At 41.0% G+C, this 24,147-nt stretch overlaps 2 protein-coding genes across 2 annotated transcripts in view; one reads left to right on the plus strand and one right to left on the minus strand.

Annotated features, from left to right (window-relative positions):
* Positions 1-574: 574 nt before the first annotated feature.
* Positions 575-12,390, minus strand: MRPL54 (mitochondrial ribosomal protein L54). The gene is made up of 3 exons (XM_069217693.1): positions 12,220-12,390; positions 9,951-10,107; positions 575-871 (listed from the first exon to the last, which is right to left on the minus strand). The coding sequence occupies exons 1-3, from the start codon at positions 12,341-12,343 to the stop codon at positions 739-741; spliced, it is 414 nt and encodes a 137-aa protein (XP_069073794.1). The 5' UTR covers positions 12,344-12,390; the 3' UTR covers positions 575-738.
* A 150-nt stretch (positions 12,391-12,540) lies between these two features.
* Positions 12,541-24,147, plus strand: part of APBA3 (amyloid beta precursor protein binding family A member 3) — a 44,623-nt gene continuing 33,016 nt past the window's right edge. Inside the window, exon 1 of the mRNA XM_069217692.1 lies at positions 12,541-12,673. The gene's annotated coding sequence lies outside the window, so the exon portion shown is untranslated. The remainder of the gene's footprint in view (positions 12,674-24,147) is intronic.

Here is a 24,147-nt window from a genome sequence, read left to right on the forward strand (position 1 = left end):
GGAGTCACCAGGACCAAGCATCAGTTACTGGAGAACAAACAATGACTCTGAAAAGTGATAGCTGGGGCCTGGAACTAGTTTCCCTTTAGTCGAGTGAGCCTCTGTCGAAACACCAGGTCAGCCTTGATTTGAGTAATGTAAAACGCAGAAAGCATCTTCTGAAGCCTGTCCCTGGCCTGTTCAATGACTGTATAACATTGATGAATCATACTGCTGGAGGTGGGAGAGGGTCTGTGCTAAATTTGTTGCAGTTTCACAAGGTTTTAAGGCTGGGGATAGGTTGAGTCACCTGCAAAGAGTTAAAAGGAATAAACCACTTGTTTTCAATATTGCACATTCTCCTGTGAGACCCAGCTCTCAGACATCTCAATAAGCTGACAACCCACGTGCTGCAGAAGCCTCCCTTACCTGACTGCCAGTGAATGTCTCAGAGGTTCCTTGTGAACTCAAGATTGTTTGAACTCTTCACAAGCACCCTGGGCCAGGGTACAAAGCGAAGGACGTAGCACTCGGGCACATAAGAGCAAATGTGCCCTGACAATGTGGGATACAACACCAGAGAGATGAAACCAGGCCTTATCAAAACGTTTTATTTGTTTTCTGCATATATAAATGAATATTTACAAAGGGCCAGGGAAAGAAAGTACAGTTTTATTCCACCTGAAAGTCCGTCTGCACCAGGTCTTCATTGAGGGTTCCCCCATCTCCTACCCTCTCCACTGGGCTCTCGCCCCCATGTTAGAACTTCTTGTTCTTGCTCAGCTTGTTGTTGCGCCACATGTGGTGCTTGCGCAGGAGTTTCCAGTACTTAGGGTCCTCGGGGTCCAGCTCGTCCAGGGTCTTGGGTGGTCCCAGGTGAACTTGGAAGAGCCTGGGGAGAGAAACAGTGGGGAGAGTCAGGAGTGAGATCACTAAGGGGGAAAGTAGAAGGGTGGAGGAGTCTGCGCAAAGTGGTAAGTGAGGGATAGGAAAGTACACCTGAAGGAGTAGAAGTCTGGCGCGTTTTCAGGGTATCGTAAGATGCATTTACATACAATGTATGTACAGGCGAAAAATGTTCTAGGCTTGACCCCACCCTTCGTGGACTGACTGTGGACACCACTGAAAGGCTCTGAGGGCGGGGGATAGCACCAAGGGTAGAAGTCATGGTGTACAGAGACCACCCACTAGTTTAACAGATGGGATGCCAGCCCACCTTAGCCTGGGAGGTGTCCATCTTGTGAGCTTGTGCCCCTACACTGTGAACGTTCACAAACAGAGCACAACACAGCGTACGCCTATCCAGATTGCTGAGGGGCGGAACACACTACCTTGCGCACCACCTTAGAAGGAGGGAGTAGAAGGTCCTTTTGAGCTTTTAATCTGAATGAAGAAACCCATGAAACATATTTTATCCAATCCTTTCTTCACTCTAGCTGCATTAACTAACAGTGAGCAAACACAAATTCTGAGATTGGAATTCTTCACGCTTTGCTGTGGACTTCTTAAAACTATGGAGTATGTCAAGTCCTGAGACGAAGAAATTTGAAAAAACAAAGAAAAAAAAAATGAGGGGCACTTTCAGCGACTAGAGGCAGCAAAGGGAAGGCTGGTCCTACTTGGCTGGTGCCCCAGACTTCAGGGCACTTTGCATTCTGGAAGGCGACAGAGGGAGGCATGCTATATCTTTTTACTACGTCTCGCTGATAATCGGACAAAGGCTAATTTACTACACCTGTCTATGCACGTGCAATGAACATTTAGCCCACCTCTACTTAAAGCACACTAGTCATTAGTCCCAAATCACTGCCATCACCGGCATGTGCCAATACAGCTTACAAAGTACTTAGGGGCAAATTGGTTGGATGCCCTTGAATTGCAGGGACTGGCACTGTACAGTGGAATGTGAACCCTTAGCAACAAAAATAAAAGAAAGGATTTGGTATAGTGTAAAAACCGAAAAAGAAAAACTTACCTCCAGCATTTTTTATCAATGTCCAGAAAGCAGTCACAGAGTCAATAGTTTAGCCTTTTGTATAACACATTCCCAGAGAGTCACACAACTTACAGACACACCTACCTCAACACTTATTTTCATGAAGTCCGACACACAAACTTGCATGCATGCAGGCCAGCAGAATGCAGGGCTTCACAGGCGACAGGATGTGATACAAGGCAAACAAGGTAAGAGTAAAGCTTGCACTGAACTAGTAGTGCATAGCTGGTAAGGCGCTCTTTTTTTTCCTATAACGAGACTTTCGGAATGGCTGGTTCTCGGTTCTCTTTGAAGCATGATATAGAGGTTCATATCTGAATGAATGTTTCAGATTTATAGGACACTGCACATGCCCGCCATCTAGATAACTGCTATAATTATTTGGTATAATCTGCTGGCCTTCCTCAATGAGCTTGAAAATGCATTTATCAATTTTCCATTTTTTTTAACCTAAACAGATGAGATATTCAGACAATCAGGCTGGCATATAATGTTTAAACACATTATACGACAAGCAAGGTTCATGAGAGGGGAGAAGAACACAGATTAGGAGGAGTACTAAGAGCGAAAACACAATATTTTGCAAAATAGTCAAGATTATTGAGGACTTTCAAAACAGAGAGGGGGAGAGTGTGTACGCGTTTTTGTCTGTGTGTAAACATTTCTGGTTTAGTCCAACCGACATCTCACAATACTCGACTGAAAGCACCCATACCCTATGATTTATCAAAAATTACATTTATTGGGGGGAGGGTCTCCCCCCCGAAGCTACACTCCTGTAAGAAGTGCTGCTTGCCTTAATGCCTTCATCTTTTGGAAACCTCTATCCACACCTTACTCCTGGAGGTAAGGGATGAGAAGGGCAAAGTCACTCTTCTCTCCACAGTGTGTTCCTTATGAAACTTCCACTGATAAGCTGGACTGTTCTCCACACAGACTGTGTGAATGGTGCACGGTCCCTGAATCACCTGAACAGAAACCAGAATACATTGACATGAGTGTACTGCCATTTGATAAAGTTTGTTTTGACCAATGACTTTGTGTTTCACCACTGCGCATATTAGTTGCTCAATGTTCACCAGTAGCACATGGTATGTTTTGTTCAGTTGAGCCGCCTATGGGCTTTGACATGGCATTAGCCATTACTTTCTGTATTCAGTTTAGCCGCCTATGGGCTTTGCTGTATTCTGCCTATTGGCTTTGACATGGCATTAGCCATTACTTTCTGTATTCAGTTGAGCCGCCTATGGGCTTTGACATTGCATTAGCCATTACATTCTGTATTCTGCCTATTGGCTTTGACATGCTGTATCCAGTCTAGCCGCCTATTGGCTTTGACATTGCATTCCTATTGGCTTTGACATGATGTATTCAGTTTAGCTGCCTATTGACTTTGACATGCTATTAGATATTCTGCCTATGGGCTTTGACATGATATTATATATTGCATTTTGTATTCAGCTCCGCTGCCTATTGGCTTTGACATGATATTCAGCTTGGCTGCCTATTGGATTTGACATGATATTATACATTACATTTTGTATTCAGCTCCGCTGCCTATTGGCTTTGACATGATATTATACATTGCATTTTATATTCAGCTCAGCTGCCTATTGGCTTTGACATGATATTATACATTGCATTCAGCTCAGCTGCCTATGGGCTTTGACATGATATAAGACATTGCATTTTGTATTCAGCTTAGATGCTTATTGGCTTTGACATGACACTAGACATTGCATTTGATATTTAGGTTAGCTGCCTATTGCCTTTAACATGACATTGCATTTGATATTTAGGTTAGCTGCCTATTGCCTTTAACGTGGAGTTAGACATTGCAGTTGAGAATCCAAGCTGTATTTTTCCAAGCTGTGTTTTTGCACCAGAGAACCAAGATGTTTTTCTCACAGTAGACTAGACATGATAAGAGAGAGTACATGGGTGTTGTTTTTTCTTCGCTTGAGCTTGGGAACAGGAGTAGTCTTGGAGACCTGGCCAGTCTCCAAAAGGCTTTCTCAGTTTCCCAGGTCCGAGAGGAGGGGGCACACCTTTGTAACGAATGTAACAGGCTGCAGAGAGTCAGATTCGAATCTGCCGGACCTCGTGCTGGAGCTTGGCGCCAGCTGCCAGCAATCCCGTGTGGGTAGATGAATCTCTCTTTCTCGCGGCTGACAGGGGTCCTCAGTTTGCAGACCTTAGAAAGATGAAGCTGTGAATAGTTCCCACACGGTGAAGTATTTGTTTTGCTTTGCATTCAATATCTTATAAATATAACCTGCTGTGTATATTGCAAACTGATATATTTTGTTTGATTAACGCGGACTTGAAAGCTACTAATTCGTCATTCATAAAATATTGTGGTTGGGGAAGAATTAACAACAATAAAAGTCTTCTTTGACCTCAGAAGTGCATTTCTGTTGTGTTATGTTAGTGCTTAGAAACTAAATAAGAGGAAAGCACTACACATGAGCTCTTACGCTCACTCCCATTCTCATAGGGTCTGGAATCTGAGCCAACAAAAAACAGAAGCATCTAAAACAGGAGACAGAATCATGCTTGGCTCCTGATCCCAAATGTCTCCTTGTCTTTTAAATGAGAACCAAAGTAAAGGTTTAAAACTCCCCTTTTTTAATCAAAGCCTTTGGGAATAAATAATGTAAACGAGCTAACAAACATGAAAACGCCCACCAGAAACTGTCATTCAATGAGACAAAACTTCCACTAACGAGACCCGGGAACCGCCTTCCTCCCAAAGCTTCTAATGCATTAGAAAATACACTAAGGTAGAGGGGGGTCAAAACAACTGACGGGCATCACTAGCTGTAGTCCTGCTTTGCTTAACAGAGGCTTCCGGGTAAAGCCTGTCAGCAATCGCTGGGACACACTTATTAAAAACGAAAAAAATGGTGTGGATAAAGAATTTTTCAGGAAGGCTATCACCAGTTATCAGCTCAATTAATAAAAAAACTGAGAGACGTTCAAACAGGTGGTTCAGGTGACAATATTCATTTTTGGCAACCTGTATTTATTTATTTTTTATTAATTTGTAATATTCTTTTCCCATTTGTTATGAAGAATAAAAATAAGTTCTAAAAACCTTCAGGGCATGGGGGGGTCTGCAGGTCTTGGGGATCTGTTCTCGTTTTGAGAAGTAAAACCCATCAAAACATACCTCCATAATGCACCAACCTGTTGCAAAGATATTTAGAATATTTCAATGGATCAGATGATGATGTGTTTTGCTCTGGCCTACCATACTAATGGGAAACTGATATAGCCCATGATATTACTTACCCTGTTTGTTTACAGAACGTGATGTAACATGAAGTGCAGTTCAACCTTTGAAAACTTCCTTTATAGATTTTCTATACATTAATTTGATGTGTGTGTGTATAAACATATACATATATACACACACAGACACATACATACATACATAAGAACTACTGGCGATAGCCAGTACGTAGCTTTAGTTAGTACCAAACACATACACACATATATACGTACATACATACATAAGAACTATGACATTTTCAAAACTGATATGCTAATTAGTTCAACTGGTGTCTGGAAAGTTTTGGGGGTGATTCGTCAAGCAGGGCTGAGAAAAAGGGAGGATCCCAAAACACTTTTTCCCCATGCAATGTCTATGGGTTTTTTTTTTAACATGACTACAGCCCGAACTGCTGAACGGGTTTACACCAAATTTGGCAGAAAGCTAGACCTTGGTCCAGAAATATCTCTTTTTTCAATTTGGTGCAAATCTGTTCAGTAGTTTTTGAGTTATTAAAGGAAAAAATATAGATATCTAGGGACACAGATCCTTCGCTGATCCACGGGGATCCCGCAGATCTGAAGCTCAATGGGGAAAAAAAAAAACTCACCTCCCCTCACACCATACCCCTGCCGCGCAAGGCCAAAGGCCATGCGCAGCGAGGGGTTGAGTGCATGTGGGGGGTTGGCTGCAGGAGAGACCCTGTGGCGGTGGTTCTATTAACGTATGGTATTTATATATTACTTTTCATTAAAAAAACTGAAATTAACTGAAAAAAAACTGAGGTTACAGGGACACTATAGCTAGATTCACTTATTACCTACACAAATGCATAGAAATTCAACAGTTATAATTATCGGAGGAAATGATAACATGCGCAGTTAAGTAACTTTAGGCCCAGAGCTATAGTTTCTTTATATAAGTATAACTTTAACTGCTGAATTTCTATGGTTTGTGTGGGTAAAACGTGAACCTAACTAGAACATCCCTGTAACCTTGCTTTTTAGTGAATATATATCTCATGTAAGTCTGGGTAGTTATCGTCACATGTGTATTTACTGATTTTGGTTATTGCAGTGTAGTACACATTTTGTTGAAATTAAATAAAAATGTTAAATTAAACATTAACCAGGACTGTCTTATTGCTGAATGTCTGAAACGTTTAACTGTAAATAGAAACTAAGCAAATCTTGCTATTAAACGTGTTCATGTCTCCGGGTAGATGCATTGCATAGTATTCCAAACCAGAACTGTGACTTGAACTACTGCACTCTGGTGCGGCACTCCAATGGCATATCTGGTTACCTGACCATACATACATATGTAAGTACCACTGGCAGGCATGGTTCCTGTACACAACTTGCTTGCATGGGGCAGTACAAGCAGTGGTAAATAGGACATAACAGGGCATGAATGTCAACAAAAAAGAAATGCCTACTCCCTTTTGACACCCAACCTCAGAAATAAGCACCTCAGATTCATGTAAATAATAGATTACAACACAACAGGCAACTTGATACACTGGTAAAACTATAGCACACAGCAGGTACTGGATAGTCAGAGCAGAAGAATGAACGCAGTTACAGGTGGACTGAAAGGAACTGAGGGCAGAGAGACGTGTAAAGTAGGAAACCACCAAGGTGCAGGAAGTCACATATTCACTGGCACTGTGGACCAGGTGACATGGATGAAACTGTCAGCGCGTGTATGAGTAAGAGGCCATAAATTATCACTTTTTTCAGATGGCCCACTGCTCAGGAGATTCCATTCTGTTCAAATCCTACGGTACACCATACCTCCCTTTGGTACCTTTACGGCACTGACACCTGATTTCTAGGTTGAGCCTAGCAGACAGCGCAAGCTCTCTGATTGCAAAAGTAATTTTGTGGGTTCACTAAGAACATAAAGGGGCCTGCAGGCCATTCATTGCTTACCACTGGCTGGCCTGACTGACACTTATTTGCTTGCTTTCTCTGGACAACTTTCTTGTATCAGCCTGTCCATCTTGTGCAAATCCTTCCCATGGAGCCAAGCCTCTTTTTGACCTCCCTTTGACTGGCTGTTTTCTAAGCTTCTGCTGCTCACTTTTAGGGACCTACTCTTCTTTTTGTTAAACACTCTATGAGAATGAATGTGTTTTCGAGCAGTCTCCCTTCTGTACATTTCTTACCACTCCACGTTGGTCTCTTACCCACGGGCTTCTCAGCCACCACCTGCACTTATGTTGTTCTCAATGGGGTTCTTCTCCCCTGTGCTCCATGTTGCTCTTTCCCAAGCGTCCCCCCGCCAACCATGTTGCTTCTTTCCTCACCTGCTGCGCTGCTTCATGATCTGCTCACCAAGTTGCTTCTCCCCCATGTCCTTCGCAACTTGCTCATCTGTTTATATTTGGGGTTTTTTAAAGTTATTTTTCCCTTTTCTAAAAACTCTACTGCTCCATCTCAGATCATGTATCATGTTGTAGGTACATGCATATGCACATCAGCTGCACATGGTTAAAAACATATGCAAAACAAATGTGCAAGACCTACTAGCTTTGTCAATACTTGTTCCCTTTGCATACTTGCACCCCATTCCCACTTTACCACTCTTTTGAACGAAGATTATATGATGATGGTGGTGATACACACTTCATGTCAACAATAAACAGCTGTCTGAAGCACAATACACTACAGCTTAATAAGAAGAAGCTTAAGCGGAACCAATCAAAACCAGAGGTCATTGTACTTAAGCATTCAGGCCCACATACAGGGACCAAACTGCTGACCTAATTGCCTGGTCCAATGTCCAAAACCAGTTCTCAAGCTTGTAATTGCGGAGCATATGTCAACAAAGAATTTTCTACGAACGCTCAGATCTTAAAAACTTATAATTTTCATCCTTGCTCTTTAACTAGAATGTTTCATTGTTTTTCATATCCTCAATGTGGGTGGAATGTGGTCGGTACTCATTGAGACTGGATGATAAAATGTTACAAGCATGGGAGACTACTTCCTGGTCTTCTCTACAGCGGTGATGACGAAGAGGTCTCAAAGGGACCAGTCAATTTAGAGGGGGAAAAAACATGCAGTTCTGCACTTCTAACAATCACTAACAATGAGCCTTCCATAAAGTATATTGGCTTCCTGATGTCTGCTTGGATTTTGAGATCTTGTGTAAACTCTTTCACTGCTGGGCCCTTAGTGACAGAATAGTGATTCCATGTGTTCTCTGATCTACGTATTGAAGAACTAAGACAGTTACCATACCTCAGAGAACTGTGCTGGGAGAAAACTTAATACCACAATACAGGGAAATCACCCCATTTACTTACATCTTCATGCACAAACAACTCAGAAATACCAAGGTGTAAATGACCCTTTCTTTTGTATGGAGCAGTAATCATGAACCTCCACACCATGTTGATCCGTCCTTGCAAGGAAAGACTTTAGCGCACTATGCAGCAGTTTCCCTTTACCATTTTCGGCCAAAACCTCTCTTTAAGTAGTGTAACAATAATTAGTAGAGATGCGACCACGATTGACAGACACAAAGACAAAGTTATAATTTCCCAATCAGTCACAATATGTATTTATCCAGAAATTTAATGGGAGAAGACACATATGCCAATGATGAAATATGACTATAACAGAAAAGAACCAACAAATAGTCTGTGCTATGAAAAGATCACTGAAAAAAATGTTTAATTAGCAATACTCAAAGTACAATGAAATGAAACAAAAGACTAAAGGCTACCAAAAACGTCAACATGCACTGATGATGTCTTCATGCCCTACATGGAAGATCAGAAAGTAGTCGAACAAAAATGTAAAGATGCTGGGGAATGTTGAGAGAACAATCTTACAGAATCAACCCCACAATTCCATGAACCTCACACACTGATTATAGTGTTACCTGATGAAGAAACAGAAAAAGAATTCCATGCCATACATGGGAGGAATATGAGCATCTATAACACCACTCATGAATTAAACACGCTGATTCTTATTAGCTTACAAATACCAGTAAGAGAATTGAACATGGAAACATGGTTTTGATGGGTGCTCCTTCATCCTGGGGACATACGAGTTTGTTACATGAGGTGAAGTGCCAAATTCACTATTAGATTTAAATGTTTCAATTACATGAGTTTGATAGAGATGTATATTCAACATAGATGGAGTACAAACGAACTCATGATAAGTTAGGTAGATGCCAAGAGAAATAAATACAGCAGAGTTTGGTTCCTGCTTACATTTCTTTTCGGGTAATGAATTACAAAACACAATCTCCCGATAAAGATTGTGGATCTGCCCGAAATGCACGGGCATTGGTCTGTCATTCCAGCTAGAGTTAAGATTAATCTTGTAATGCAAGAAAGGACGACACTGTCACCTACGTGAATATAAAATCTCAATCAACAGAAGTCAGATCCTTTTACGTATATAACACATATCACGTCGTAAAGCCAACTTATGTACAAAGAGATTCATTTAAAGAGATGCAAGTCCAGAAAGATTCTCTGAAGCTGTCCCAGGGATTTAGTGCGTAAGAGTATATTTAGTGGGTCACATGGTCTGAACTGTAATTGGTCACGCATGCATTGTGTGTTTAGGCATGCAGTGCATAGTTGTGATGTGAACCAGAGTATGCTGTGTGCTTCCTCATTTAACAATCCAACTCCCTTCACCCCAAACCACCATTCACCTGCTGAGAACTCACCAGTCAGGATATTCTGAGTCCGCCTTGAGTGCCACCTCTGCTCCTTGCTTGTAGATGTTCACTCCCATGGCGTGTGTGGTGAGCAGTGTTGCATCTTTGCACACTTCAGGCCCTTTCAATTCTTCTTTGGCAACACTCCTCCCTTTACTCTTGGTAACTGGAAACAAAAAGGGATAGGTCATAAATTGGGATCATGGCTTTGTTCTTTTGGCAAGTGTGGCTCCTAAATTGTATACACTTCCATTGTGTGAAAAAGCCAGATGTAAGAGTTTAGAGTATTAAGAGGTGTTATAACAATCAGTATGTTTTACTAATGTCTTTGTTTAAGCGGTGCCAAATGTATATACATGTAACAAAAATATAACTGTAACCTTGAAAGAGAATATGCAGCCCCCTCCACACACAAAAGGTACAGTTGCTACAGCTGTTACTAAATACCCCTTACACACTCACCAATTATAGCACAGCTTCCTGTAGCATTAGAATTTCTCCCAAATACTGTTTACTGTGTTTGTGATGTCATTTGTAGTCTGAAAACACATATTTCGAAGCCTCTGGTGTTCTTTAAGATGACTAATATCTAACCTGAGTGTCTATTGAATGAAATCAGATGAACAGAACAATAGAATTGAGGTAAGGGCTAAACATGCAACATGGGCTGCTGAGCACGCATTTTGTTGTTCTAAGGCAAGGCAAACCAGTTCTTATGAGAACACCCATCCTTCAAATGCAAAAGAATGTTGCGGCTTCTATGAGGACATCTTTTAACAATCTGAGATTTCCTCGAAGACTGAATCCTTCCTTAACAGCAGACTATTGAACTATCACTGACACAGTCTCTTGCCTCTGATTGAGATCGGCCTTGTTAATTAGGATATGTTATGGCACATATCGGAATTAAGAGTTTTGTACCAAGCAAAGCACCCCTGCAATTTAGTGGAGGGGAAAATGCCCACTAACTACCGGGTGACACAGATGCTGGTCCCGAAAGTACAAAATCTGCAAGAGATGCTCATTTGGCAATCGATGCTCATTTAGCAAATGTTGCAATTGCTACTATTTATTGTGTCCAATAAATTTCGATCCCTGTGGTGTTGTATTTTATTAGGTGTGATAAATATCACACCCTCCCCAGGCTCGTTCGTTAAGAGATAATTCAAGTTTAAAAAGCATGAAAGTGAGCAGAACATTAACTATTCTCAAGGCATTTCAATGGGGAGCAAGTCATCGCTGCAATCAAAATACTTTGTAAGAGAACCGGAGTCACTAACTCACCATGTTTAACCAAACAGTGAACCTGTGGAAAGTTGACAGAGTGCTACAAACACCATATGCATTTCACTGGGGAGTGGGCACACAGTCTTCCCATGCTAATGCATGTCAGACTGAGCAGATAATCCACTGTGCTTAATACATTTTCAAAATGAGCTGGAGCGAATCTACTGTGTCCTCAAAACATTTGCAGTGCCCCTCACTGGAAACTAGTTCAACTGTGCAACCTTATCTTTCCTATTACCCCACATCAAAACGGAGTTGGAGGAAGGACTCACGAGGGGCTACACTCAAAGAGTTCTTGGGCAGCATCATTCTTGAGGTAGAGGACCTCACAATGGGCTACCTAAATATCAACGGGGATTAAAAAAGGGTCAGAAATGCACTATTCTGGCGATCTTCAGCGAGAGAAAGAAACAGCAATAGACAACTTATATAGTAACGTTAAGCCTGTCATTAGAGAGACAATTGTTCCAGTCCTGGTATAGCCCAGTTTATGATATTTAGGAGGAGATCTGTTCTTAGCTTGTTGCACACGAACCAATTTGACTAACACCAGAAAAAAAGATATGTACAAGAATAGATCTTGGTTGAGGCCGGGTGTTGCTGATGTTATGCACTTAGCTGATAATGTTATGATAGCCTTTGGACGCCAATACCTGTCATAAGCAGGTCGACCACACGCCTCCACGTCACGAGGGCATCACTTTTTATTAATTGATATTGCGGTTACGTATAAGCTGCTTTAGGCCATCAAAATACCCAAGACTACAACTCCCACAGTGCCCTGATATGTTAAATTAAAACTCAGAACTGGAAAAGTTGTTTATCAGTGTTTCACGGCCGCCCGAATTATAAAGTTATGGGCCAATACAACCCAAGGGTTATTCTGTTTTGGATATTCTCGATCAACTGGATACTCTTCCCCCTCTCTGACGCTTGACCTTCCCCCCTTTTGCAAGGACCCTGCTCTGGTATTCCGCTAGCCGGGCCTCACCGACTTTCTTGGCGTAACCCCTGGCCTGCGCCGTCCCGTGTGTCCAGCAGGAGGTCCCACTGACCCCCGGTGCCCGCAGGAGCCATGGCAGCCTGCACAACAAACTCATGCCGGTCACTGGCATGGAAAGCAGGGATGCTGCACGGTGCAGTACGTCACTTCCGCACACGTACCACGCAGCAGCGCGGCACGCTGGGAATTGTAGTCAACCAGTGCTCTCGTGGCAGGGAAGGTGCTGACGCCCCGCGCCACCTCTCTCGTTGGACGGATGTCATGCCCGTTTGCTCATAAACTACACGCCCCGAGATGCACCTCGCGCGCATGCGCAGCTCTAAGACGAGTAAGATGGTAGAAGATAGAGGAAGCAGGGGCTGAGGGACAGCGAGAAGTTCAGCTGTAGGACAAGGACGAGCGGAGCGACACTCCATTGTTCCCGACACGGACCCCACTGCCAGTGAGTTTATTTGCACTCTCAAAGGTTTTTATTGGGCGCATGTCATGGGACTGTTGCACGGTGTTTGGGTGACAGTGACGTCACTGTAAAGTATATGGTTAAAGTGAAGATGTGGTAAAGTTTATAGAGGGCAGTCGTGATTATTGTTGTGGACAGTAATGGAGACATTGCAAGACAAGTCGATTCCCCTGACGTCACATTGTAGTTTTCAGTGTAGGTATGACGTCACTACACGAGCCTTAGGCAGCAGAGATGTCCTGCAACGGTATGACTGTAAAACAAGAGTTTTGATGAAGAGTGCAGACACCATTTTGTTGAAGCTGTAATGCCTTTGTGACCAAGAAAGACTCCAAACAATTGCCACCGAATTAACAACTTGCAGACACTGAGCCCTTGAAGAGAAATGGCATCTAATACACCAAAGATGTTCAGTGCTAGGAGTGGAAGAGGCACAAGAGAACAGCGAAGATTGCTGTTTTGGTCGTCACACTAATGTAAAAAAAAGCAGATTTCAGCACCGTATGATGGTTGAGTAATTGAAATGTACAAGGTAATAAATAAATTGTTCGGAAGCAGAGTGAGGTTAAACTTCGAATTAAAGTTTATTCTTACTAAAAATAGGAGCCCACAGCGTAACGACCTCTTCCTGTGCCTTCCGAGTGAAAACTGTCAATTTCACATTCGGAACGCACAGGGAGTTAAACACCGCGAGCCAGAACACATATTCAAACAATAACAAACATGAAAGATAACACCAGGAAATTCTTAACATGCACGTGCATGTGTACATGACCTCATACGAACCTTGACTGTGTATTACATTACATCTTCTTTCCCTTTTGCAAACAAAACATTCTGTTTTATAGCACCTTAGTACAGAAAGAAATCTTTGTATCTTGACGGTACAGAAACATTACGTGATGTCCTGCAAGCTTCATCACGAGGGTGAATACTTTCTTTGACAACCTGTGAAGACTCTGCAACAGAGCGATTAAATTCTGAATCACAAGAACTTGAGTCTAAAATTTCTACACCATGCTCTAATGAATGAAAAGCTTCCGAACCATTCAGTACATCAACACCTTGCTTATGATTAAAAAACAGATGAGATGTATCTTGTAAACCATCTTCCTGGATGTTTTTGTTATCCAAAATCTTTCTTGCTTGTTCAGAAGACAGTTTAACTACACATCTTTTACTCCACCACCCCTTTTTATCCAATAATAAGGACCCTTTAGATACCTTCAGTATGCGTACTGGTGAAGAATAAATAGAAGATCCTTTTTTAACTCTAACAGGACTTTTGATTAAAACCCAATCACCCACTGTAAAACTCTGTTCTTTTACACGATGCGTGGCATCAAAATGACTTTTCTGCAAATTTTGTTTGGTTGTTGCATTAATTCTCATTCTATTTGAATCTAAACAAGAATAACATTTTGGTTGCCCTGCTAAGTTTTTAATCCAATCAGGACAGACTACAGTCCTAGGATCCCTTTTCCGTAACAGCCTAAACGGAGAAACCCCTGTAGTGGAATGCGGGGTGATCAAATAAGACCAAACCTTTTTATTCAGAAAATTTTCCACCGAAGTATTAATAGCAAGCGCAGTTTGTATCCCCTCCTTCAAAAATCTGTTCATTCTTTCTACCAGACCATTAGAAGAAGGGGAATACAATGCAACTCTGAGATGTTTAATGTTATGTGAATCTAAAAAGTTTTTCATTTGAGTTGAAGTGAAATGTGAGCCATTATCAGTAACCAATTCTTTTGGTGCCCCCTCAATATTAAAAATCCTGTGTAAAAACTTTATCACAGAGGCTGTGTTGGGCGTATAAGTGAACTCAAAATAAACCCATTTAGAATAGTAGTCAACCATTACCATAAGAAATCTTTGTTCATGGGGTAGCAAATCAAAAGGACCTGCAATATCCAATGCAATTTTGTTCCAAGACTCAACAGGGACCGGAACGCAATGTAATGGTGTCTGTGAAGTTTTCCAGTGTTTATCAGATAACAAGCAAGTTTCACATTTGTCAATCCATTGAGACACCATCTTATCCATTGAAGGCCACCAAAAATATTCTTTTAAGATTCTACAAGTTCCTCCAATACCTAGGTGCCCTTGATGAGCAGAATCAATTAAACTACTGCGTAAAGATGCTGGTGGAATACAAAGGTCAGCACGCATCAAAACTCCTTCTACTAATGAAAGTTCAGCTGAAATTTGGGCAAAGGGTTTTAAAGAGTCGGGCAAAGAGTGTTCTTTTGGCCACCCTTGGCTTACATAACTTATTGCTTTCTGCAAAACTGCATCCTTTTGAGATGCATCCATCCAATCTTTATATTGAATACTACCCACAGAGTCCAAAACATCCTCAATGATTGCCACAACTGCTTCTGTTTCATCATTATCATCATCTAAACCAACACTTTGTAGTGGCATTCTGGACAGGCAGTCCGCCCTGACATTTCGACCTCCAGAAATGTACTTAATTTCAAAATTGAACTCTTGTAGCCGAGAAAGTAACCTAACCAATCTGGAAGACGCTTTACCAGTTCCATTTCCATTTAACAAATGTAATAACGGTTTATGGTCTGTAAAGATTTCAAATCGAGTACCCCATATAAAAGTTTTGAACTTTTCAACAGCCCAAGAACACGCAAGAGCTTCTCTTTCAATTGTACTATAGTGAGATTCTGCCAGCTTTAAACTCCTGGAAGCAAATCCGATGGTACGTTCCTGCCCTGACACCCACTGACAAAGAACAGCACCCAACCCTTTTTGACTAGCATCAACCGTGATGGTACATTTATGACCCGAAATATATGATGATAAAACTGGTGCCTTTATAATCAATTGTTTGATATCATTGAAAGCTTGATCGCAAGAACTGTCCCAAACAAAAGATATGCCCTTTCTAAGCAACGACCGTAGAGGTTGTACTACTTGAGCATATCCTGGAACAAATCGTGAATAATATTCTGTCATGCCCAGAAACGACCTAAGTGTATCTTTATCATTTGGAGGATCAACTTCAGTGATGGCTTGAGTAAGTGATACCTTAGGTTTAATGCCCTCTGAAGAAATGGAATGACCTAAATAATCCAACTTATTAGTTAGAAATTTACACTTTTTAAGTCCTAAAGTGATACCAACTTTTTTGAACAAGTTCAAAACTTTTCTTAGAATGACAAGATGTTCAGCAATAGAGTTTGAAAAAATGAGTACATCATCTTGGTAAGCCTGCACTCCTTCAATTCCTTTCAATATGTAATCCATAAATTTTTGAAAGACACTGGCAGCAGAAGCCAACCCAAAAGGCAATCTCAAAAACTTATATGCTCCAAATGGAGTCACAAATGTAGTGAGATCAGTTGACTCTGGTGCTAAAGGTATTTGGTGATATGCAGATTTAAGATCCAATAAACTAAAATATTTTGCAGTACCAATATTTGTAAGAAGATCTTGAATCTTTGGTAAAGGGTGACAATCAACTAAGATATTCTTGTTAAGAGATCTCAGGTCAGCGCACAAACGAATCTCGCCACCCTTTTTGCGCACAAGAACAATAGGACTGACCCACTCAGAAGCATCAGTGGTAGTAATTATACCTTCACGGATCAAGTCATCCAATTTTTTTTTTAGATCCTCTCTCACACTTAACGGAACAGCTCTGACCTTATGAGCTACAGGAATAACATTCTGCTTCAATTTTATCACATGCTCAAACGTGTCTATTTTTCCAATTTTAGAGTTAAAAACATCTTGAAAATCATCTAGCAGTGATTTTAAAGCACAATCATCAATAGTATCACCAATGTAAGAAATCTGAGTGTCATTGACTTGTACAGGTTTCTCAGAACCGGGAACAAGTTTCAAACCCATCTTAGCTAAGTCTTGCCAGCCCAAAATATTTTTGCCTTTGACAGCTACATAAATTTTAGACGTAATTTGTCTACCCAAACATGACAAGGTTTCAATGAAAAATCCTAACATATCGATATCATTGTCCCCATATGCCTTTGGAGAAATATCAGTTTTATGCAAATGAAACTTATCAGACCATTGAGCGTAATAAAGCTGATCCGAGATAATAGAGACTGGTGCACCAGAATCAGCCATCATACTCAATGTGTAGCAATTAGCAATGATAACTTCACAAAAAGGACCTTTATACTTGAAACCTGGTTGAATAGAAACAGCAGACTCAACGGTTAAAACCATCTTATCAAAATCATTTTGCAGAGTGACGATGTCATCATGCATTTGAACACTACTAACTTGAAGTACACTCTTACCTCTACACACAGATTGAAAATGACCTATTTTGTGACACTTAATACATTTTTTTCCTAAAGCCGGACATTTAGGACTGTTGCCTACATGCGAAGTAGAACCACATCTGAAACATATTAAATTTGTTTTTTTATATACCGGTTTGACAAAGTTATTTTTTAGCGCAAGCGCATTAATTGAATCAGAACCTTGGATGGAATTAATCACACAGTTACTAGAAGACACAGAAGAAATACATTTTGATGAAACCATTGCTCTTTCAATGCTTTTCGCCATATCAATTACTTCAGAAAGAAGAGGATCCCTGCAGCTTAAAATCCTCTCTTGTATTTTCTTAGAGAAACAACTGTACACAAATTGATCTCTGATGTAGGTATCTAGCGCTGAACCAAAATTACAATTTGCAGCCAAATTTCTCAGAGCTGAAATGTACTCCTCCACAGTCTCGTCCACTTCTTGTTTCCTTTTCATGAAATTGAAACGCTCCAGCATCACGTTTGGCTCTTCCAGAAATTTTTTATTTAACCTTTCTACTGCTTCCGTATACACAGACCAATTATCTCCATCTCCAGATGTAGGTGTCACAACAGGTAAGTTATCAAAAATTTGTTGACCTTCTGTGCCAAGATAACCAAACAATACTGCCAGTTTTCTTTTAGGAGTATAATTTTCAGCATCAATAGCGATTAAATAATTTTCAAATGAGCGATACCAAATTCTCCATGGTATTTTAGGTTTCCCAGGTAGAGGTAAAAATGAAGGAAGTTGAATAACTTGATGAGAAGAAGCCATAACTACAAATATATAAATATTTGTAAAATCTGGTTTAAAAAAAAAAAAAAAATATGTAATGACTTCTTTAAAAAATGAAAATTGAGACTTCTTCTTAATACTGGATCCAACGCAAAATGGCAATAAACATAAGCGTCACAAAAAAAAACCGCTTAAAAATGGAACAGACTCGCATTTGCTGATTTCTTGACATTTAAAATTAGTCTAAACCACTTCACCAAATACTCAATACTCATCTAATATGGCTGCTAAAGTTGCCTCACGATGTAGAGAGGAGTAAATCCCCTAATCCAGACAAATATATTGAAAATCACCTCACTCGAGTCCGCAATAAATCACCCGAATCACAGACTCCAACAAAGGTGGACAAAATCCTTGAAGCAAATGAAGTGAATCAACACCGTAGAGGAAAGAAGGGCTGGTGGGCTCCTGAACATTACCAAGTACCTCGCTCGTCGCCAGATGAAATGTACAAGGTAATAAATAAATTGTTCGGAAGCAGAGTGAGGTTAAACTTCGAATTAAAGTTTATTCTTACTAAAAATAGGAGCCCACAGCGTAACGACCTCTTCCTGTGCCTTCCGAGTGAAAACTGTCAATTTCACATTCGGAACGCACAGGGAGTTAAACACCGCGAGCCAGAACACATATTCAAACAATAACAAACATGAAAGATAACACCAGGAAATTCTTAACATGCACGTGCATGTGTACATGACCTCATACGAACCTTGACTGTGTATTACATTACAGTAATGCACTGTAGTGTATTGTATGTCAGGCTGACTATACAGAATATGTCCAGGGTGCTTGTAAAACCTCATATCCAGTTACTACATTAAATACCACCTTAAAACATCAGCCTCTATTTCATATTTTCGCCTCCTACCTTTCCAATTCCCGTCAAAGCTTTGAAGCAACCTCAGGATTATTTCAGCCTGTATACTTTCTTCCACTTGTCATCCACTAAAGCAGGTCCCACCACATTGCAAAATGCAATATTAAGCAATCACATTCCGGTTGGGGTGGGGGGGGGAGGGTATCAGTGGGAATTGACCTGAACATCAGTATGTGGACCTGGCACTTACTAGTATTCCTTACACGTCACGATACTGTATCCAGTGGTATATCCATAGTGAGGGACATACAATAATTGTAAGGTCTAAGTAGACCCTGCCTGTAGAACTGGCGCCCCCACTAAAACACGGCAGCTTTATCAGGCGCTGCGGGAGAGTACATACACGTTTCTTCGCTTGCCCTCCCGGAGTCTACGGGGCGGCACAGTTCTACAGGCAGGGTCTACTTAGACCTTACAATTATTGTATGTCCCTCACTATGGATATACCACTGGATACAGTATCGTGACGCATAAGGAATACCTGTCCCCTACATTGATGGAACGCGCCTTTTACCATTTTGGACTTCTCAATATTTAATCAAATTTTTGATAAAGTCTTATCATTTGGATCTCTAACAGAACTACATTAGCTACTCGTTTCTTAGTTATCTTGAGCCTTGAAAAAGTCCGTGAGGACGAAACACGTGTTGGCTGTTTTGTTTCTCTTATATACCTGTTCATTCTGAGGATTCAGACTGTTTCTGTAACTCGTATATACTTTTTTATATGTGGACTTGAACATCTTATAACTACGATTTACTACCGATCACCAAGGATTAAAACGTTTCACACAAAGCTTTCCATTCTTGGACTCATGTTTTTGGAGTGCCCTGGTTGCTACTTTTCTTAGATTCAGGTAAATGGGGTTATCCCTTTACTCGACAAGACCTTAAAAATGGTCTCTGTGGCATATGTAAAGCTGGAACACCTGTTAATCATGCAAGAGGTTCATCTAAGGTTTTCATCAAAGGTAATACCTAAATAGGGAAAATATCACACTCTTTCAACTCGATGGGCCTTGATATAGATTGTGCGGGTCTTCACAATCTTAGGGCCACAAACTATTATAAAGGTTTTAGATTTATAAGTTTTCAGCTTGAGGCCTTCCATGAAGTCATCAAAACCGTCAATGCCATTGGAGGTTGTTGATTCATTTGTGCTAAGCATGATATGCAAATTATTCCTTGTCACTCTTGAATGAACCCTGGTCGTTTACCATGACTAACTGTATACGGTAGAAGGGTGCGGCTGCATGGACAGATGCATTCTCCAGTCTTCTCCAGCATTCCGTACAGGGGTTCGAGATTCTCCGGCCCTGGATGCTGCAACAGTTGAGCCTTTGTAATTTTGCTTGCTAGCAGAGTGCGGAAAGGAACCTAGGGGGCACCTGCTCTTTGGGTGCAGAGCCTGTGCCTGGTGGCAAAAGTGGGCGAGGGACAAACACAAGAAGATATAATATTGCCATCATATAAGAATCAGGCAAGATTGACAAGAAAGTACACCAATGATAAGCATTGGACTAACCATATGTCCACTTCAAGTATTGGTATTGCACATAATGGGCCTTTCAGCAAAAGACATTCAAAACAGTCTGTAGACAAGACCTAAACATGCCTTGTTTACACCAAGAAAAACAAGCATTTGTAATGTAATGGGTCTCGGGTTTGCGCAATTTAGAGGTATTAGCGTTGTAAATTCCTAACTGGACTTTTCTTGCCAAATAAATTGAAAATGAAAAGTAAAGCAGTTGACATATGCGAGCCGATTCAAAGCGCCATGAGTGTGAGAGCAAGAGTCATTGGCTTCCTGCATGAATGTCTAGAAAGGATCGGGGCTGGGATGAAAGGCAAACAGAAACTGGAGGAGGGTCCATCACACGCTGTAACAGGAGAAAGCGTAACATAGTGTGACTGCCAGCAAAAAATTTCACTTAGTGAAACCGCCTGGGAGGAACCTCAGCACACAAAGGAGGAACATTTCACAAAATGCACCAGTAAAAATGAAACATTTAAAACATGCACAACAAAGAATGAATATCAAGAGTTGGTGTGGTTAAAACCCCACAGAGAGATTACAAGAGGCCAGAGCGCTTGTGCACTCAACCCTACAAATAGATACATAAACCTATTATTTTATGTTATGTTTAATAAACATTGGTGTACCATGTAACATTTTCAGTAAAAAAAAATTTGAATATAAGAAAGAGAATTCACATCAAAAAGTACTTGTTCTGTGAAAAGACACAATGTATTTCAGTCTTGCCTACAGACAGCTTTCAGCTGATTTTAGTCGAATACATATTATGGCTGATACTAATACTTACAGGAGGCTTTGGGTCAGGCCATTAATTACCATTAGTTTGCTTGTCATTCTCATTTGCTTGCTTCTTATTTAGTGGCGTTGCTCTCTCTTCTTTTGTTGTAACCCCCTCCCAGAACATAACCACTATACCACCCCTTTGGTGGATTTTTGTCTTCCTACTACTTAAATTCAGTATTTTTATCAGCACTCCATTTGAGTGCCTGCCTTTTTTTTACACCCTCTTGTGTGCTGCTTTGCCTCCCAACCCCCTCCCTGTCCATGTTGTTTTAACACCCCAACCTCCCAGCTTACCTCTGCCTTTTTGTCATTTTATTTTCAAACCTTGTGCTTGCTTGATGACTCTTGCACACCTGATGAGGCTTGTGCTTGAATAAGTCCTCTCGTCTGTTTTTTTAAATTTTATTTTTACCTTTACCAATGATGTTTCACGTCAGCAAAAAAGCATTTATTTATTTTTCCTTTTTGCAAAAGCAGAACACCATCTGCAGAAATCTTTGGTAAAATCAAAAGTTTGGATAACAGCAGGGACAACTTGTACCCTTTGAAAGTGGTGTGGGGGCGAGTGAAGTGCGCGACCCCTCTCCCCCGAAAAATAGAAGACCCCTCCCTCCAACACCCCAAAGTAAACCACCCCTCCCTCCAAAGCCCAAATAAAACCATAACACTAAGTACTAAATAAACACAACCACTACACTTACTTGCATCACACACACACACACATGCATTATATATTTAAAATAAAAAAGGGGCACTTACTCACAGGCTTTGCGTCTTCCTTGGTGAGCTTCTTCTACTCCGATGACGGAAGAGCTGCCCTAACCAATCCAGGCGCTGCTCTCATGCTGTTAACCAGCATAAGAGAAGCACCTGGATTGGATGGAGCAGCATGGCTGAATGCTCCTTCAGCCCAAAGAGGCCTGTGCTCGGTCTCCACCTAGCTGTCTTAAGACAGCTGAGTGGAAAACTTGAAAATGCTCATGTCACATTGGCCAGCGCAAAAAAGCCAGCCAAAGTGACATGCACACTTTGGAGTGTCCGGTCAAGCCACTGCTTGACACGCCCAGCATGTCTCTGGGCTGCTGGGCAATCCACCAGTAAAAATAAAATGTCAATGAAATCTTTTCATTACCCTTTTATTTGTGGCTCGCAGTGGGAGGAGGCAATGCTCCCCTGCCCTCAAGAAGAAACCGCCGCTGGGTAATACCATTCTAAAGTGCCTTTTGTAAAATGATACATACTTCTCAAATGTACTTCTTAAAAAGTACAGGCTGCACATCGCAACAGATGTTACCAGTGTCATATTTCATACCCAAGCTGCACCAGCAGGTCACCAGATAGGTGACATGCTGGCCTTTTACACTCCCTATTCATATAGACAGTCCCACACGAAAAGAAAATGTAGAGTAATGGACCTACAGGAGTCTTTCTTCAACGGGGGAGACCTAATGCCCTATCCCGATCAGTGACACAGGTTGTATTGTGCCGTGAGATGAATTTCTCTTTCTGTTGTGTGATCTGTGAAGTGGCATACAAGTCAAAAAGTACATCATTTCATATTTGTGCATTACTACTAGAAACAAAGCATTGATTATTGAAAAAAAGTAGATCTACTTTTAAATGTGCGTATGTAAGTAATATATATGCGTGTGTGTATTGACTAGTTTCTCATAGCATCATACTTTTTACACTATACGATTTTTTTTATTTCCATATTTAGGTTTTAGGGTTAGGCAAGAAGTTTTTGATTGTCCAGACCTAAAAATTGGGGACAATTTTTTTTTTTCTTATTGCAATATGCAATCATATAGGGACTTTCAGTCAGCCCTCGTTGCTCGTTTGCCTATTGTTGTGTTATTCATATATTTCTTCTGTTCACTAAGGTGCCAGGGTGGAGCAGTGGGTCTCTCCAGCCTATGGCTATCGTCACTGTAAGTGACAGTTCTCCGCTCTTTCACAAGGAGCACATCCACACACAAAATAGTACCCCGAGTGCTAGGGACTACTATGGTAATATGTGCTTTTCAAAATTAAAAAGTATATATTTTTTTCTTCTATCCAATTTATGAAAGTATATACAGGTGAGATCCCAGCTGCTCCCTCAACAAAGTTTTACAAGAAACATAACAAAACCTAACAACCATTGCAAAGCCAAAAGGTTGGGAGCCAATGCCAGACATGTTGGCTTCCCCACTGCTTCTTCTAAAGTAGGGAGTAAAATAGTCCCACTTCAAAACCTTACATGAAACCAAAAAGAATTGCAAAATTCTGTGCCCTTTCTAAATCTTTTTGTTGATTTACATCGGGTAGCAGCAATGGATGCTTTATTCTGTGTTGCATTGAGGAGTAATATCAATTCATATATTCCTATACTAACCGTGAAAGTGAGGTTAAGGAAGCTAGGCCCAAGCAGGAGAACTTAAAGATGAAATGCACTTCAATCTGCAGCCAAGTGTTGGAATCACAACCTGGTTGTGTTAAAAAGCTCCTAGTATGAAGAGGGAAGCATGAATCCCAAGCAGATTTACCTGAAGGTACAAGATGCTTTCTTCTGTCAGCACTCATGGCTGGCACATTCAAAATAGGACCCAAGCTGTGGCATTTAAAGATGTTGTTCATATTGTGAACATGTGTTGGTTTAATCACCACCTCAGCCAAGTTAGAAAGAAGCTAATAGTTTCCTCAAACCATTGAAATAAATAATTTGATTTATTAAGTCACAACGTTTGCCCAATGAGCCATTTCCCACTGAACTATTCCCAGATAATCACTAACATACACTGAATACTTGCCATGATAATTTAGGATTTCCATGACACCCCTTCCCCCAAAGTATTAGTTTTAGAGCTTGCCACAGAAACTCCGGTATGCTCTTCATTAAGTCCAACACTGCCATCATCTTACTTTTAGATCCATCACTCAATTGTGGTTGCGAGGCCTGTATATTTGAATATGACTCGGGCACTATTAGTCCCGGTTACTCTACCGTAGAACATTAGGTGCTTAGGGACATTAGATGCAATGATTTAAGGGCTCACTGAGACAAAGAGCAGCTCCGCCACACAGGTGCCAGCCATCTTCACACTAGAGTGTTTTTTCACATGGCTCTTAGGGCCTGACTTATTGTTTGGCTGATAGGGTCACTCCGTCACAGATATGACGGCTA

This window comes from Pleurodeles waltl, chromosome 12 (genome assembly GCF_031143425.1).
Source record: "Pleurodeles waltl isolate 20211129_DDA chromosome 12, aPleWal1.hap1.20221129, whole genome shotgun sequence".
Taxonomy (NCBI): Eukaryota; Metazoa; Chordata; class Amphibia; order Caudata; family Salamandridae; genus Pleurodeles; species Pleurodeles waltl.